This window comes from Vidua chalybeata, chromosome 9 (genome assembly GCF_026979565.1).
Source record: "Vidua chalybeata isolate OUT-0048 chromosome 9, bVidCha1 merged haplotype, whole genome shotgun sequence".
NCBI lineage: Eukaryota > Metazoa > Chordata > Aves > Passeriformes > Viduidae > Vidua > Vidua chalybeata.
In genome coordinates, this window is record NC_071538.1 from 21,419,323 (window position 1) to 21,435,059 (window position 15,737).

Sequence of the window (15,737 nt, forward strand, 5' to 3'; positions counted from 1 at the left end):
AAAATACAAGGGTGCAGATTAAAGGTGGTAGTGTGGTCATGCTTTGTGGTGTGCCAGGATCAGGTGATGTTTATTTACTCATTACTTGAGTCTTAACAGTGACTCATAGATGCTACAAGAAAAAAAGAATAGTATCACACTGCAGCTCACTTAGTAACAGCTAGAAATGAGCTGGAAAGTATCTCATAGGCTCCCATTTGAGCAATATTGCACAATCCTGAACAATCCAGCTTCTGTCCTAAAATTCAGGTCTAGCTCTTGCTTACGTATTTCCTGCAGTAGTTAAGAAGATTGAAGTACAGGTCTGTAGGAGGGACAGTTCAGAGGTAAGACTATCCACAACTATTAATTGTTTCTCATGTCATACAGCAGATTCCTGCACTATGCAAACTCTTTTTTAACTGGTTGGACACGTCTGCTATTCAGTGTTTTTAAAAATTAACTTGAGTTTTCATACTATAGCTTAGTCCACAAAGTCCTTGCTTTTCACTGTTTGCTACAGCGTAATTTGGGTTAAAGGTTTCCACTGATGTTTCTGAAACAGATGCTGGTATTGCTGCTAAACCATATAGATGACTTTAAGAAATAATAATCTAAAATTGTTGGCTCCCACAGGGCTCACCATACAATGACTCAATAAAAATTGTTGAACTACTTAAACATTCAAGACGTAAGCATGAGGTAACAATGTGTAAACAGAATCTGATTTGTCTCATATTACAACCTATCCATTCTAGACTAAAATTCTTATTTTCCACAGTTAAAAATTACTTAATGTGCAAATTCTGCCATGCCAAGGTATTAGTAAACTTCAGTCTCACAGTTCAGTTTATTCATAACAGCAGCTTGGACTTGGACACATTTCTTGCAGTAGTGGTGATTCTTCATAAAACTACTTAGGAAAAAAATCCTCTGCAGGTATTTCACAAGTGAGCAATGTTTTTCACAGAAATGGAAGATGTTCCCTCAGCTGATGTGGTGGCACAGTGAACACTTTCATCCTGTTCAAGATCTGACAAAGTGCACAGAACAGTCAAGCATGCAGAGTTCTTGTTTCTGTAACACAGCAGGACTTCTGGCCTCTGCCTGGTCACTCAGTGGCATGTTCATTCTTTGAGAAGCCCTGTCCTGACTTACTGACTGAAGGGCAGGACTGAAAGAACCACTAATAAAATCTGAGTAAAGAAATATCTTTTTAAAAAGGTGCAGATTGTTTTTATCAAATGTCTTAGGCCACCTCTAATGGCAGGCATCAATATTCTCTTCTGCTGGTGGAGAAGCTACGAATCATTTGTATGAGAAATCTTCTTCCACAGTAAAGTTTTTAAGTTATTGAGTATTAAAGAATGCTCCATTTCCATCTGATTTGCTGTGACTTTAAGTGCAATGCACAAGTACAGCTGTTTCTCTAGTTCTTCATGGATATCAGAAGGAGCACCACGAAGCAGATAGTCTTTAAGGAGCTGACAAGCTTTTGCTAAGTTTGGCTGAATGACTTCAGTGGTACATCTCATTTTGCTTTGGTCACATAATGTTCTACAGTCCGTACCATAAATGCAGTCCAAATCTGAGTCACACTGACGATCTTTAATTATTTCCTTCAAATTACTTTCTGGCACTATTTTTCTCATGTCCATCATTTTCAAATCATATTTATCATTATATCCCAAGTTTTTGGCACTTGTATCACACATAAGAAAGTTTCCGTAAGGTCCGTGGAAAATATCTTCCACAAATTCTAAAAGCCCTATAGCTATTTTTGCCTTTCTTGGCCAGGATGGAGTGAACCACTGGTCCATGCTTCTTCTGAAGCCAGAGGGAATAAGAAGTTCTATAATCCATGGAAGGCTGATTCCATAGAGGGAGGTATATTCAACTCTTTCGGTCACATAGAGATCCCCACAAAAACCCATCAGCTTGGGAGTATGTTCTTTATCCTGCAAGATCACCATTAACAGAAACTCTTCTAGCTGCAAGAGTGCCCATGCAGATTTTGCCTCTGGCAAAGAGACTCTTCCATCTTTGTTTCCATCAGCAAAAGACAGGATGAGATTAACCAGTTCTGAAAGATTTCCTTGTTCACCCAGTTTTGCCTGAAAGCAACAAATTAAAAAGATTAAGTATGACTTCATTAACTACTCCAAATCCATCTGTCACACTACCTCCTATTACTCTCCTATGAATAACAGAACAACTGGGTATGTTCTGGTTTCCATTGGTTATGGATGTAACAGGACCTGCCATTAGCTGCCTGCAGAGCTTCCTTTTTGTTCTGTTTTCATTGGTACTGAGCATACAATCTTCTGAAAGTGCTACCTTTCCTTGCACTTCAAAAAGCAAGTATTAAAATTCAATCATTGTTCTTGATCAGATCAATCTTTAGAAAAAATTGTATTAAGTACCTTGTTCAGTGTTTCTAAGAAAAAGTATGCAGCATTCAAAAGTTTAGATCAGGTTTAGTTTTCAGCTGATTAGACCTTACTAATGTAGAAGAATAATGTTATGAATTACATTTTGTCCAATTATTAAGGGTACCAAACCAAAACAAATCCCATAATTACACTGAAATGCTTAGTTTTGTTATTTGATGTAACCACCTCCATTGTAGGACTACAGTGAAAAAAGCCATTGCTGGAATCAGAACTGTTCCATTTTCAGCTAGGCAGATCAACTTTTCCCAAATTTTCCTAAAAACTACCCTAACACACCTGCTCACCATTGCTAGAGACAAAGCTGCTGTAATGCATGACAACTGACATCAGCCTTACATCCTGTTTTCTATACCAATACTAGCAAAATCTATAGACATACAAGATGAATGCCAGCTTCTATCATTTAAAGAGTAAGGAAAAAGCCCTGATAATTAATTACTTCAAACTTCAAGATAAGCACCTCTGGGAAAAACTTTTTGTGCTGATTATTTTTCTAGCATATCCTTGAACAAGGCTCATACAACAGAGTATTGTCTCCAGCTTCAAGAAAACAAGCAGTTCTGTCAAAATAGAATATACTTACTTTAAAAAGACCATACACCATTTCTTTGAATTTCTCAACAGTGGTTCCTCTTGTTGGTTTATCAAATAGGACTATTTCCTTCCTTGGTTCTGGGTCAGTACCAAAATCAAGTTGAGCAGCTTCTTCCATCTGGCATTTTATAACACTTTGCAGATTTCCCCAGATTCCTAAATAGATCTATGCAGAAAAAGAGGGGAAAGGTATAAAACGCTGTAGAAGTCCATCTGAAGACCACTTGTCCTCCAATCATTGCTTTAAGAGTCAACACAGATCAGAACCTGAATGCTGTGTGCAGACAATGAACATGGCAATTTGAGCAATGGCAGCTCCAAAGACAGCCCACTGCTGCAGGTACTTGGGAGCCACTGCACTGTCAGAACACACACAGCTTCCCAGACAGCAGACTGGCACCACTGCCACCTTTGCATAGCTTGTCATGAGGCTGCTGCTTCTGTTGGTGATGCAGGATAGCAGAGCAGCAGTATGATGTACAGTGTGTGCACAGTCTGGCAAGCTGTGGAAGGATTTAGTGTATATTGTATATGTTTCCAAAATTCATGTAGTATAAAATAACCATATACCCCTCTACATACAGGACTAATTTCTATTATTGCATATAGGTGTGTATCATGTATATTAATTTGTATTACAGTGTATCTTCTCTGTATAGGTGTGTGTATATATATATATATATATATATATATATGGGGGTATACACACACACACACACACACACTCTGCTTGTCACAGCAAATAAAATTTGAGATAATCTGCATTAAACAGATTCAACTTGCTGACACTAAGGTCTACCTGATGTTCCAGACAATGACATTTCAGTGTGAAATAATAAAACTAGGTTGGATGAGTAAAGCCTTACCTGGTTATTGGGCTTTGTTGACAAACATTTTCCAAAATACAATGTTTCTTTAGCACAAAGACTACTGCATGCTGATCCATCAATAACACCAGTCTTGTATTTATCACACTGAAATAAACAGGGAGAAAAATATTTAACAAATTGCCTAGGAAAGGAGGCAACAACTGTATCTTTTCCAACACTTGAGTCTTGAAAGAAAAACCTAAGAAAAAATTTTAATAACCCTATGCCAAAATATTGTTAAGAGACACAACTGGTTTTATCTGTAACTGAAGTTGTAATCTTACATCAGCATGATGGAATATGAGAATTTGATTAAATCACATGTGGCACAGACTGAGTTAGTCAAACACTTCAGAAAGCTATACTAAATACACTTACTATTGTTTTCCTACAGTCATGTCCTCTGCAGAGTTCTGTGTAGGTGGAGTACTGAACATACATAATCCAGCTGCCAACAAACACTACCAACCAGGAGATGAAGAGAAACTTGATCCGCACGTATGACAGACGGACCTAGAGCACACAAAGAGAAAATATTGTTTATAATACACTGAACAGCAGTAAATTTACTATTTCATTTACTAGAAATCATTTATTATTTCATCTCTAAGGAATTTGACTTCCATAGTGATAAAATAAGCAGACTGCATTATATGGAACATTTGCTTCCTTCAGTGAGCAAAACTGACAGGGGAGGTCAGTTTGACATATGTAAGTGGAAGGAAAACTGAGATATAAATAAATAGGAGAAAAGGTATCAGACCCTCACAGGGCAACCAGACTGCAGGAACCAATTTGATCAAAATCATAAACTCTAAGAGCTCGATTAAGTGCATTTTTCTCTAAGACCAGTTACCTGTGTTCCACTCATGGTAAATCAAATTCAACAGACCAGGAATTTGGTCAAAAAATAATCTGTGTTAATGTGTAAATATGCAAGATAGAGATACAAGGAGCAGAATGGATATCAGGGTCAGGTTCCATATGCTGAAGTCTCCCACTCCTTCCTTGAAATGACACCATGAATTATGCAAATAAAATTCTTATGTATAGCTTCACCTTCACCTTCCCACAACTGTATGCACAACTTTCCTGTTGTTTCTATGGCCTTACATATAGAGTTTTCACAGGGGCAGAAGGAAAAACTATTTATAAATTAAGAACTGAGGGAGAGCTAAGTGTCTTACAAAGTAGGAGGGATGTTTTGATCTTTTCCTTTTTTTTTTTTTTCCTCCTCCTCAGAGTCTGGTGTGCTAACAGGATGATTTTCATATTCACATCAGGATCAGAAGCTAATTAGAAGATCAGGATCAGCTTTAGCAGCAGGATATAAGGAAGTGCATGAGGGCAGTTATATTTGGTCAGTATAACATCCATTTCTATCAGTATCCTGATATTCAGCACTAGCTATAAAAAGATGCTATAGAAGACTGATAACATATATTATATACACCAAGTGTGCCCCCAGTTTCCTCTAGAAGAACTTGCTAAGCCAGATGTAATACACTATATTTAGTAAATCTCAAATAATTTATCTTTCACTAATTTACCCAGATTCCCTTCAAAATCCACATAAGCATCCACAACAAACTTCAGCAATTAATTCACAGATCTACTATCCACTACTATCCACTTTTGCTTAAGTCTGATTCATATTAGCTTTGTTTGAGAACCCCTAGCTCATGTATTGGAAGAGAAGAGTGAACAATCTCTGTCCCCATCTGACATGATTTTGTAGGCCTCCATAATACACCTCCCTCTGATCTCATCTCTTTTCCAAACTGACAGGTCCTAACTTGACTGTTCATCATAGAGAAATTATTCCATATGTTTGGAAAAGATTCCAAGAAAGATAGTAATCATGATCAGTTTTGCCATCACATACATACACAGAACTGCAGCAGATGCAAATAAGCACTTTTTTTTTTAACCAGAAAGACTAATTTATTAGCATTTATTAAAATATAACAAACAACCAGCATGCATTATACTGTTTCTCTTGGAAACAAAAAGTCCAGAAAAAGTCTGTTTCAAAAGACCCAAAGGTGATTCCAATCTGCAAAGCTGAGGTCCTGCCACGTGCCTCAGCTGTGCATCCCTATTCCTTCATGCCTTCACACACACTCACTTGATAATCTTAAAACTACCTGGTTAAAAAAGGAGAGAGCTACAATTAACTTTTTATTCCAGTGATTTTTTTTTAGAGTAAGGTTTTATAATTTTGGAGTTTCTTAAAGCTATTTCTAAAAACCCTGTTATGTAGCAGAACATGAAGCACAGAAACTACTGGTAAAACGTGGGGAAGATCAACAGAAATAAACCTGACAATTTTAGGGAAAGCTGTTTCATGCGTAAAAACTGCTTGAGAATCAAAGCTTCTGGGACAACAAGCCCTCTTCATTCCTCAGTGTTTCTTGCTGAATCCTTCCATGAACCTTTGTAATACACTTTAAACCAAAGTGCTGTTTAATGAAATTTTGGATTCTTGTCTCCATCTAGTACAACCTCAGAGACCAGCAGCAGCCTGCAGGCCTCAGGACCACTGCAGAATATGGACTATTCTCCCAGTATGGATACTGCATATATTGTCCTCCTCCTTAGGCAGAAAGAGAATGTATTTGAGACTGAAAATCCTCCCCAAATGCCATCTGACTACATCATGTATTTGGCAGGAAGTTCCAGAGAAGCTAGATTTATTTTGAGCTCAGCACTGTGCCAATGGAGCCATGCAGCTTTTGACTTGCAGAAGCTGCCCAGCCAGTTCGGAGCATGGACAACAGCATCTGTCTGCTTACAGACAACCAAGGTTCCACTCTCTGGTTCAAAGGGAATTACTTTTCTAATAAGAACTTCCTCATCAAGTTTAGCAAAAGGCATGGTCATTATTTGATTTCTTCCCATACATTCCCCTACCAAATTTTCATATTCTCCCCAGAACGGGTCTGTGAGCATAGACACACGAAGCTCACTTCACCTGGCACAGGCACACGCCGTCCTAATGAGGGGACAGGGCTTTGCTGAGCTGGTCTGGTCACACGGGGGAGGCACCCTGAACACAAGGACTTACACTGCTGTGCAGAGCACTGGAACACGTTTCTGAGCAAGAAGTCCCAGACAGCATTTAGGGAACAACACATAGAGATGGACTCCGTTTGAAACTGTGACAAAGTGCCAGGAAACTTGTCATAAGAACATTTTTAGGGCAACAGAATGACTGAGAGCTCCAAAATTATCAAAAAAAGGAAGAAAGTGTTCAAAACAAAGAAACAGTTCCTTTTTTCAACTCTACTCTTCCATCAAGACTTAAACATGAGCCAGGGAATGCAAGAATGAGGGAACCACTTGCAATGCTTGATGTTACAGATTCAGCTTCTTCCATCACTTGTATATTCTGCTAAGTCATATGCACTGAATAATAATTAGACATTCATCCTCTGAAATAGAACTGGAAAACCACTTCTGGCAAAACTCAAGCCTGGATGCACTCCAAAGCATATGGAGAGTAGTGAATCAACATGCAACATAACTTGACAGATTTTTGGTGAGTGTAGTTTTTATATAAAACACTTTTATGGTTAAAGAGTATGTAAGAGTTTCTTTGTTTAATAGTACAGAGAGCTCAATTCTGGAAAGTATTACACATAACCATAGTGTAGTAATCTTCTCTAAATCAGAGTAGCTCGCTCCATTTGTCTTACATGCTTACAATAGAAAAGGACAGATGAAAAAAAGTAGGCCAATCATGTTAGAAATTCTGTTTTGTTCTCTGTTCAGGTTGATTTGTCTCTCACAGGAGGCACTTCAGGTAGGCTGACATGATGTCTGAGAGCATTAGCCCACACTGTTTTGGATGCCATGAACAGGACACATTCACATCTTTAAAAGCAGACAGTGCATGCTTATGATTATGCCAGTGTCTTAAGTTATTTTGTATCCTGAGTAACCAAAGTGAGGAAACAGAGCTGCAGTATCTTTTGAAATAAAATAATGACCAAGATGGAAAATGGGACATCTCTCCTTTAAAGGTTAAACAGAACAGAAGGGATTAAAATCTTAGAGCAAAGAGATTATTTAGGAAATTTCTGCTATGTGGGGCTTGGTCCAGAATCTAAAAAGTCAAACTTCCACACATGCAAGTGCTCTTTACATGATTTTTGTCATAAGGAATCCTGCTGGTTAGTCCTCAGCCTCACAATACAATTGGTAACTACAGCTATCAGAAAAGAACTTCAGGGCAATGTCCCTTAAATTTGGGACAGTAACTCTCCTTGTCAAACAAAATCCCAGTGTTAATCACCCAACTGTAAAATCCTATAAATACAATTAAATTATTTTTGTGGTCTTTAGTGGTGTTTAAAAGTTTTTCAAGTTTTAGGGTATTTTGTTTTGTTTACTATTATTACATGGTTTGCAGTCTAAGCAATAGCAAAGCTTTGTACTTCTGAGTTACTATTCTTCATAGTGACAGGACTTTAACATTTACTCAGGGAGGCCCTAACACTAAGTTTTGGGCTGGGCTAAGACAGCTAAGAGTGTGCCCTGCTCCTTTTACACCGACACATGGCAGCACATCTTTTTTAGGCTCAATGATCATCAACTGATTACCTATGGGTCTTGCATTCTGCACAAAAGCTAAAGTGTGTGTAAATCAAGAGAACATTTACCATAGAATGTGTGTTGCAACCCAGCTCATAACATCCCCCTCCCATTAGGGCAGAAAAGCTAGAACAAATATTAAGTTCTGTCTGACAGAACCTGATGTTCTGACAATTCATTTCACAACATAATGTTCAAGAAGTCTGGAACACCAGCCAGCAAAGGCTGGAATTCACTCAGTGATAACCTTCCACTATACAAACACCTCCCCCGGTGTGCTACTTGAAACGCTGCATAGAAACACTGCACAAGTCTTTCCACCTTGCTCATAGCCCTCAGTGAGTTAAGTCTACCACTTACTTAGAGAGCACTGGCTTCTTTGGAGACAAATTTCAATAAAGCACTCAGCAACCAGTGTAAATCATGACTACATTTGTCATTTACCAACAGTTACATGCAGTGACAAGAAAAGCCAATATATTGATAGTTGCTGCCGTTCTATGGATGCATCAAATATCAACATACATTCACTAACACAGAAAAATATGTTTAAGGTCACAAAGCCAGTATTAGATCTCCTAAAACAATTCCGTAGAATATGCAAAATCAGGTCTCAGTATAAGAAAGCACAATCAGAATTTTTTTTTAATCTGCAATTAAACATTTAACTTATTTGGCTTTTCTAATAAATAGTTTTGTGGTCTTCTTGTTTCTTAGCAGATTTTAAAATAATGTATTTTGCCTGGAAGGCCTTAAATTTTGAGAAGAGTAGAGAAGAACATTATCAGATATCACCATATGATGATAAGAAAGAGACTATTAAGGCAAAGGAGGCAAACAATTTGGAGACTCCTAATTTGAAAGGTAGTGTATAGATTATGAATTATTTTTTATTTGTATTGAAGACTTTATGCCATGGGAATCCAAATATTGTACAGGTATCTACTTCAGTAAATAGATCTAGAGTAATCTTTGGTTTAAAACCCAAGTGATATTGACCCAGAATTGCAGATGTATACCATGAAACAAATACTAAAGAGGGTAAAATTATATCTGTATGCTTCTCATTAAACATTACACCCCACTCCAGGTACTTCTAGAAAGAGAACAGGATTTCTCCTCATCTGGAACTTTTCCAAATGAGGAGAAATTCAAACATTCAAGATTTTAAAATGCAGCAATATGAAGTTTAAATTTTTAAAATCCAATGATCACTAAGCATATCAACAGATGACAAACACATATATAAGCATATATAAGAAAAGTAAACATTATTTATCTCCTCAAACTCAACAAATGCTCACCTGAGTTACAATCTAGTTAAAATACAACCCAGCTGATAAGGGGAAACCCAGTGGATAAACCATCAAGCTACCAACAACATCATGACTGACTAACATTTCACCACAGAACTTCCTACGACATAGCAGCCACAATACTTCCAATCAAAACATCCTTACTCTGCTAACTGAAGTAATGCAAACATGTACCTGCATACGGAAATTCAAAAGTGTGTCTATGAACATATAAGGAAATGCATGGAGCAGCAGAAGAAAAGTGCCCGACATTAATTTTTTAGAAGACACGCAAAAAAGGGCATGAGTTGCTCCTGCAAGCTGTGGTCCATGCGCTGGCAGGATGGATGCCTGCAGCACGGGCGATAGGTGTAAAGCAGGGGCGCGGAGCAGAGCACGGGGCTCCCGGGCCGCGGCAGTGCCGCAGGTGTCGCTGCCCCGCCGGCCGTGCCGTGAGCCCGGGGAGCCGCGGGCCGCCTGCCGCGTAACAGGTCCTGCGCTGGCCGCTCCGCGGAGCGCGCTGCGCCCGGAGGCGGCGGGAGAGGCCCGATCCGAGCGGCGGGCGGGCGGCGAGAGGCACCGCGGCCCCGAGGCCGCCGCCACCTGCTCCCGTGCCCCGACACCCGCCGGCCGTGCCCGGCGCCGCCGCCTCCCGCCGGCCGAGCGGCAGCGCGGCGCAGCCGAGTCCCGGCCGCCGCCAGGCGCCGGCGGGAGGGGAACGGCGGCGGCGCCGGGCCGGGCCGGGGGAAGCGGCGAGAGCCCTGCGGGGGGCGCCCGCTCCGGAGGGAACTTTGCGGGGAGGGACGGGCGCCGGCACCGGCCCCTCTCGCCGGCCTACCTGCGCGGAGTGGGGCTTCCTCAGCCAGGCCCCCGGGAAGAGCCGCCTCGCCATGGCAATCACACATCCCCGCAGCGGGCGGCGGTCGGAGGCGGAGCGGTGAGGAGCGCTCCCCCGCCTGCCGCCGCAGCCGCGCCGCCGGCTCCGCTCGGCTCAGCGGGGAAGAGCTGCTCGGGCACCGGCGGCCGAGAGACGGCGGCTGGCAGCGGGCAGGGCGGGCGGCTGCCGCCTCAGCCACCGCTCACGCCTCAAGGCGCTGCCTGAAGGTGCGAACGCAGCAGCCGTGAGGGAGCGAGGCGGGGCTGAGGGGGCGAGGCGAGCCCCGCCCGCCCGAGCCCCTGGGGCTGTCCCAGTCCCTTTTCCCGCTCCAGAGCCGCCCGGAGCCCGTGGAGCCGACAGCCACCCCCGAGTTCCCTTCGTGTCTGCCAGCAAGTGCTCGGGGCGCTGCCTGGGGACGATTATGAAGTCAGTTAATAAATAACGCGTGTCGTTAATTGCAAACACACCCCTGTCATTTACTGGGCAGGGTAGTAAAACCAGCTGCAGGCTCCTTACAGTCCTTAAAAAACCCCAACACCCAAAAAACCCCCCACAAAATCCCAAAAAGGAGTAGTTCCTCCAAAATAAGGAAGGAGCGTTTGCCTGGACCCATATTAACACAGATGAGCATGTTTCTTATCATGAGGTTGATAAGAACAGCCTGAATAGGTTGCCCAGAGAAGCTGTGGATGTCCCAGTTGAAGGTCAGGTCAAGGCTTTGAGCAAACTGGTCTATTGGGAGTTGTCCCTGCCCATAGCAGGAGGGTTGGAAAAAGGTAATCTTTAAGGTTCCTTCTAACCCCAGCCATTCTATAATTCTGCATTAGTGCCATAAAGTCGAGAAACGTTACCTATTTCTTCACCAGGGGATCTCTCAGCCCTTCATACATTGTGGGAAGCCTCAGTCCAATTGAAATTAGTGGGAACACTATTAAGTTTAAGTAAAATCATCCTTTCTTACACAAGGTTTGTTTTTTATCCAGCCTTCTTGTTTTTATTACTTGATTGTGACTTCTTTTAATGCAGTGTGTTAGAAGAGTCAAAGCCAGAAGCTGGGAGTCTCCAGTCCTGATGTTTTTTTGTCTATGAGACTTCAGGCACAAAGATTATGCCAAGGTGTTGGGATAGAAATGATACAAACATAGCATGTTATGGCTTTGGGTGTTCAGTGCACTTGTCAAAGAACGCTGCTTTGATGAAAAGACAAGTCACAAAATATTACTGTAAGGATAAGCTAACACTTTTTGGCAGGTCTTACTCTTAAGGAAAGATGTGTATGTGGAAACCAAATGTAAGGAGCTCACAAAGAATTTAGAGATCTGTGCTTGAAGGTTCAAGAACAGTCTGTGACTGTTTTTTGAATAATATAATCACTGCCAGAGTCACCCTGAAGTATAAATCTAAAAATTAATTAGTAAGATTTGGCACTCCTGTAAAAGCAGTCCTGGTTTTAGTAACAGCCAGTGACTCTCGCAGGGTTTTCTTCTCTTCCTGTTCAGCAGGCCCAGATGGCTGCACTTTGTGCATCACCTCCCTCTACAGTTCAGTGGTTTGTACAAGTTTAGTTGGGTTATGGGCATGCAACAGAACAGCAACACAAGAGGAGGCCACAGAGCAGAACATTTTAACATTTTGCTGAATAATCTCAAGCCCTTACTTCATCCAGAGCTCTATGCCAAGCCTTGGAATGACAGGCTGGGAGTAATTGTGAAATGTCGGTGTCCCATATGGCTGGCAAGGATCTAAATGTTTAATTCCTGTTACATCTAGATCCAAACAGCTCCTGGCATATGTTCATTAGGGGATATATTTTTCACTTAGTACATGAGATCTTCATCGTCTGTGAGAGCAGGTGCTTTATTCCAGCGCTGAAATGTTTAGTTCTTCTTCAAGTACTCTTTGTGCCCAGGCTTTGCTAAATGCTAAAAAATAAGGCTGTTTCAGTCTTTTTCATTTACCTGTTAAATTCCTGGTTAATCTTCTGTAGAGGCAATTTCCATGAAAAGCTAGGTCACATAAGCCATGACAGTAACAGGAACCATGTAACATGCACTGACTTGGTGTTCACAGGATGTGGAAACCCAAAGGAATAGTCTAAAGACTGAGGGGCAGATGCAGAAAAACCACACAGGTAGAACACAAGTCATATTGATATATTATTTACTGTACAGCCTTTCCATTCACACGTTTCCATTCTGCAGTTCACACATCATCCATTTTTGTAGGCCCACACCAAAGCTTTGGTATATCTTAATGTCGAAGCAGTAGAAGTTATGCTGCTTTATTTATTATACTATTAATGCTTAAGTTTCCTATCCAGCTATAACAACACTAAATGTTATTCTAGTGATGCAGGTTTGTTTTATAAGATAGAAATCGACTGCTAGTTGTACAATGCAGTGGTTGTCACTCACAATGTCAAAAGGTAAATGTGGTTTTATAGTACCTTCTTACATTCCCTCGCAATTCCATGACAATTTGGAGCTTATTACACATTAAGCATAACTCAGAAAAACCAAAAAATGGTTGCAAATATTGAAGCATCCAGGAATTCTAGACATATAAGGAATGAATATATAAGACAAATGAAAATACTGAAAAGCTACAGAGCAGAATCTGAATTCTTCAAGATAGTCAGTGTAATGTGCACCTTTAAAATATAATAAATAATTTTATCCAATTTCTTTTGAAGGCAAGCCTCTGTAATTTGAGCAAGTAATTCAGGTTTTAACATCACATGAAAGCTAAACATTAACTTATTGCAGCGGTGCTGGACTTGCTTCTTTCAGTTATTTGAAGCAGCTGCACCCACATATTGATTTAACTCAAATACTATCATAAGAGGCTCAATGGGAAATCCTCAGGGTTCACCCACTCTTCCCACCATCATATTATATACAGGGAGCCTCTGGCTAATGTTAACAATCACAAGACTTCTCTTTCTCACAGCAGCTTCACTAACTTCCAATCTGCCTAGCATGGCTTCCTAGATTAATGCTCTTTTGCTCTGGATGTGCCTAAGAAATATTCTATGATCCTGAGCAGCTACCGCAGTCTTCAAGTATTACAGCACCAGTAGAATGTAATGCTCTAGCATTTGCCATTGCCCAGCTTTGTAGCTCCATTTAGTAAGTGTATTTACACAATATATAATATGGTAATAATTTCAAATAAAATTACCCACATTTCCTAAAATAAAGTCTAGAAAAATTTAAAGGTTTCTCTCTTTTTGTGCTGCTCAGCTATCTACTTGCTCACATACCTGTCTAGGAGTCTGTTTTTATACAGACTCTACTTTCTTAAGCCTGTCTTTGTGGATGAGAATGAAGGATCTGGGGACCCATCCAACCTTTGCATCTAAACTTTCCCTCATGTTCCCTTCAGAGAGAGACACTGTTTCCTTCCCTTTTGCAAATTTTCTGTGAACTCTGACTTAATCAGTGTATTAGCTTTAGTTTTATCCTAATAGATTATTTCCTGTTATTTCCTATTCAGATTCTTCTAAATGCTAATGTTTCTATTGCATGAGTAGGTGGAGCCACCTCTTACCCAGAAAGCAGACACAGCCTACCAAGGATTCCCTTGTCCCTTAACTCGGTATAAACAAACCATTAATCTGTTTGAGGAAATTGACTCTTCCAGCCAACAGGTTTCATTTCTAAGGCTCTGTTTACATGGTCACTTTAATCTCACATAAATCCACCCTGATGCTGAAGCAGATGGCATCACCTTCTCTTGTTGTTGGTGCCTACCTTCTCCCTTGGGCTGGCACAAACATTTCTTTTGTTGTATAAAGAACTAAATCAATGATCTGAACTAAAAACTAATCTTGACTCTTTTTTTCCTCTGAGATAGGTTAGAGGCACTCCAATTCCTTTCATCAATGGCTTGGATTTACACGGAAGCAAAAAGGCTGTAACCACTGAAACCTTTACCTTATTTAAACACATCCCCTTGTAAAAGATCACATTTTATCATCAGATAAATTATATAAATGTATGTGACTCATTTGTAGCTCTTGACTGAGATTAGATACAATCACTAACATTAAACATTCAGAGATACTGATTAATTTGACGTACAAGTCTTTGCTTTGAGGGACACAATATTTACTCATTTATTCTGGTATATTTTTTTTAAATTCAAAATGTACTAAAAAACATTACAGTAAACAGGTCTTAACATAATATATCTAGAGTAAATAGGTCTTAAAAAATCCAGAATAGAAAGCTTCACATGTTACAATCCTCTATATATTAGAGGACTAAGAAAACTCCATAAATATTGTGCTCAGAAGAAAAGATTCAAAGGTGGTCAAGCAAATGCAAACCAGTTTGCATTTATGTTTGCATGTCTGTATTTCAAAGTCTACAAAAACAACACATGTTCAGATTCAATTAACCAATACAATTAGGTTTCCTTTGTACATATTTGTGCTTTTAAGTCTACTTCCTGTATTAATTGCTGGAGTTGTGAGGTTCAAGAATTTTACCCAAGATTAATTGAGGTTATATGTTAAAATGCATGGTCAGAGTACATTTGCTAGCATTAATCTATTTCTGGTTTGGAAAGCCTTTTATAATTTTCAGATAACTTATTTTCAACATGGTTATTTTACTTAATTATCCAGGCTGTTTCCTTCTTTGAATTAGAGACAAAATAAAGTTATAATCCACTCTGAGCTTCTGTTCAGACTACTTGAAGTAAAAGACTTCTTTGTTCTGTTATTTTATGCTTGTGGTAGTCATCTGTTTAAAAAACACAAACCTTTTATAATTGAAATGTTAGTCTTAATTCCTATTTATGGATTTTCCAATAAACAGCCTAGCTGGCATTTTCTTCATGCCCTACTTCCATTTCCCAAAATTTCGTCCCCTGAATTAACACGTGCACCTTCCTGCTTACTTTATAAGGTAAAAGAGAGAGCTAGGAAATATCCAAGTCCTAGCCCACACTCTAAAAAATCCTCTTAGGTTCTAAATAGTAAATTCCAGTACTGAAGCTGGTACATACAGATATGAGAAGGTCAAGATGAGGAGATGAGCAGAATTCAATTCAGAAAGAAGATGCTAAT

General features: G+C 40.1%; 1 protein-coding gene and 1 long non-coding RNA gene across 2 annotated transcripts; one reads left to right on the forward strand and one right to left on the reverse strand.

The window, feature by feature from the left end:
* Positions 1 to 1,088: 1,088 nt before the first annotated feature.
* Positions 1,089 to 11,021, reverse strand: DIPK1A (divergent protein kinase domain 1A). The gene is made up of 5 exons (XM_053949908.1): positions 10,625 to 11,021; positions 4,274 to 4,408; positions 3,893 to 4,000; positions 3,016 to 3,192; positions 1,089 to 2,093 (listed from the first exon to the last, which is right to left on the reverse strand). The coding sequence occupies exons 1-5, from the start codon at positions 10,676 to 10,678 to the stop codon at positions 1,281 to 1,283; spliced, it is 1,287 nt and encodes a 428-aa protein (XP_053805883.1). The 5' UTR covers positions 10,679 to 11,021; the 3' UTR covers positions 1,089 to 1,280.
* On the forward strand, positions 5,144 to 9,529 carry LOC128791953 (uncharacterized). Its single transcript, XR_008432248.1, has 3 exons — positions 5,144 to 5,255; positions 6,395 to 7,436; positions 9,212 to 9,529. It is a non-coding gene; the product is annotated as an uncharacterized LOC128791953 (long non-coding RNA).
* Positions 11,022 to 15,737: the final 4,716 nt, after the last annotated feature.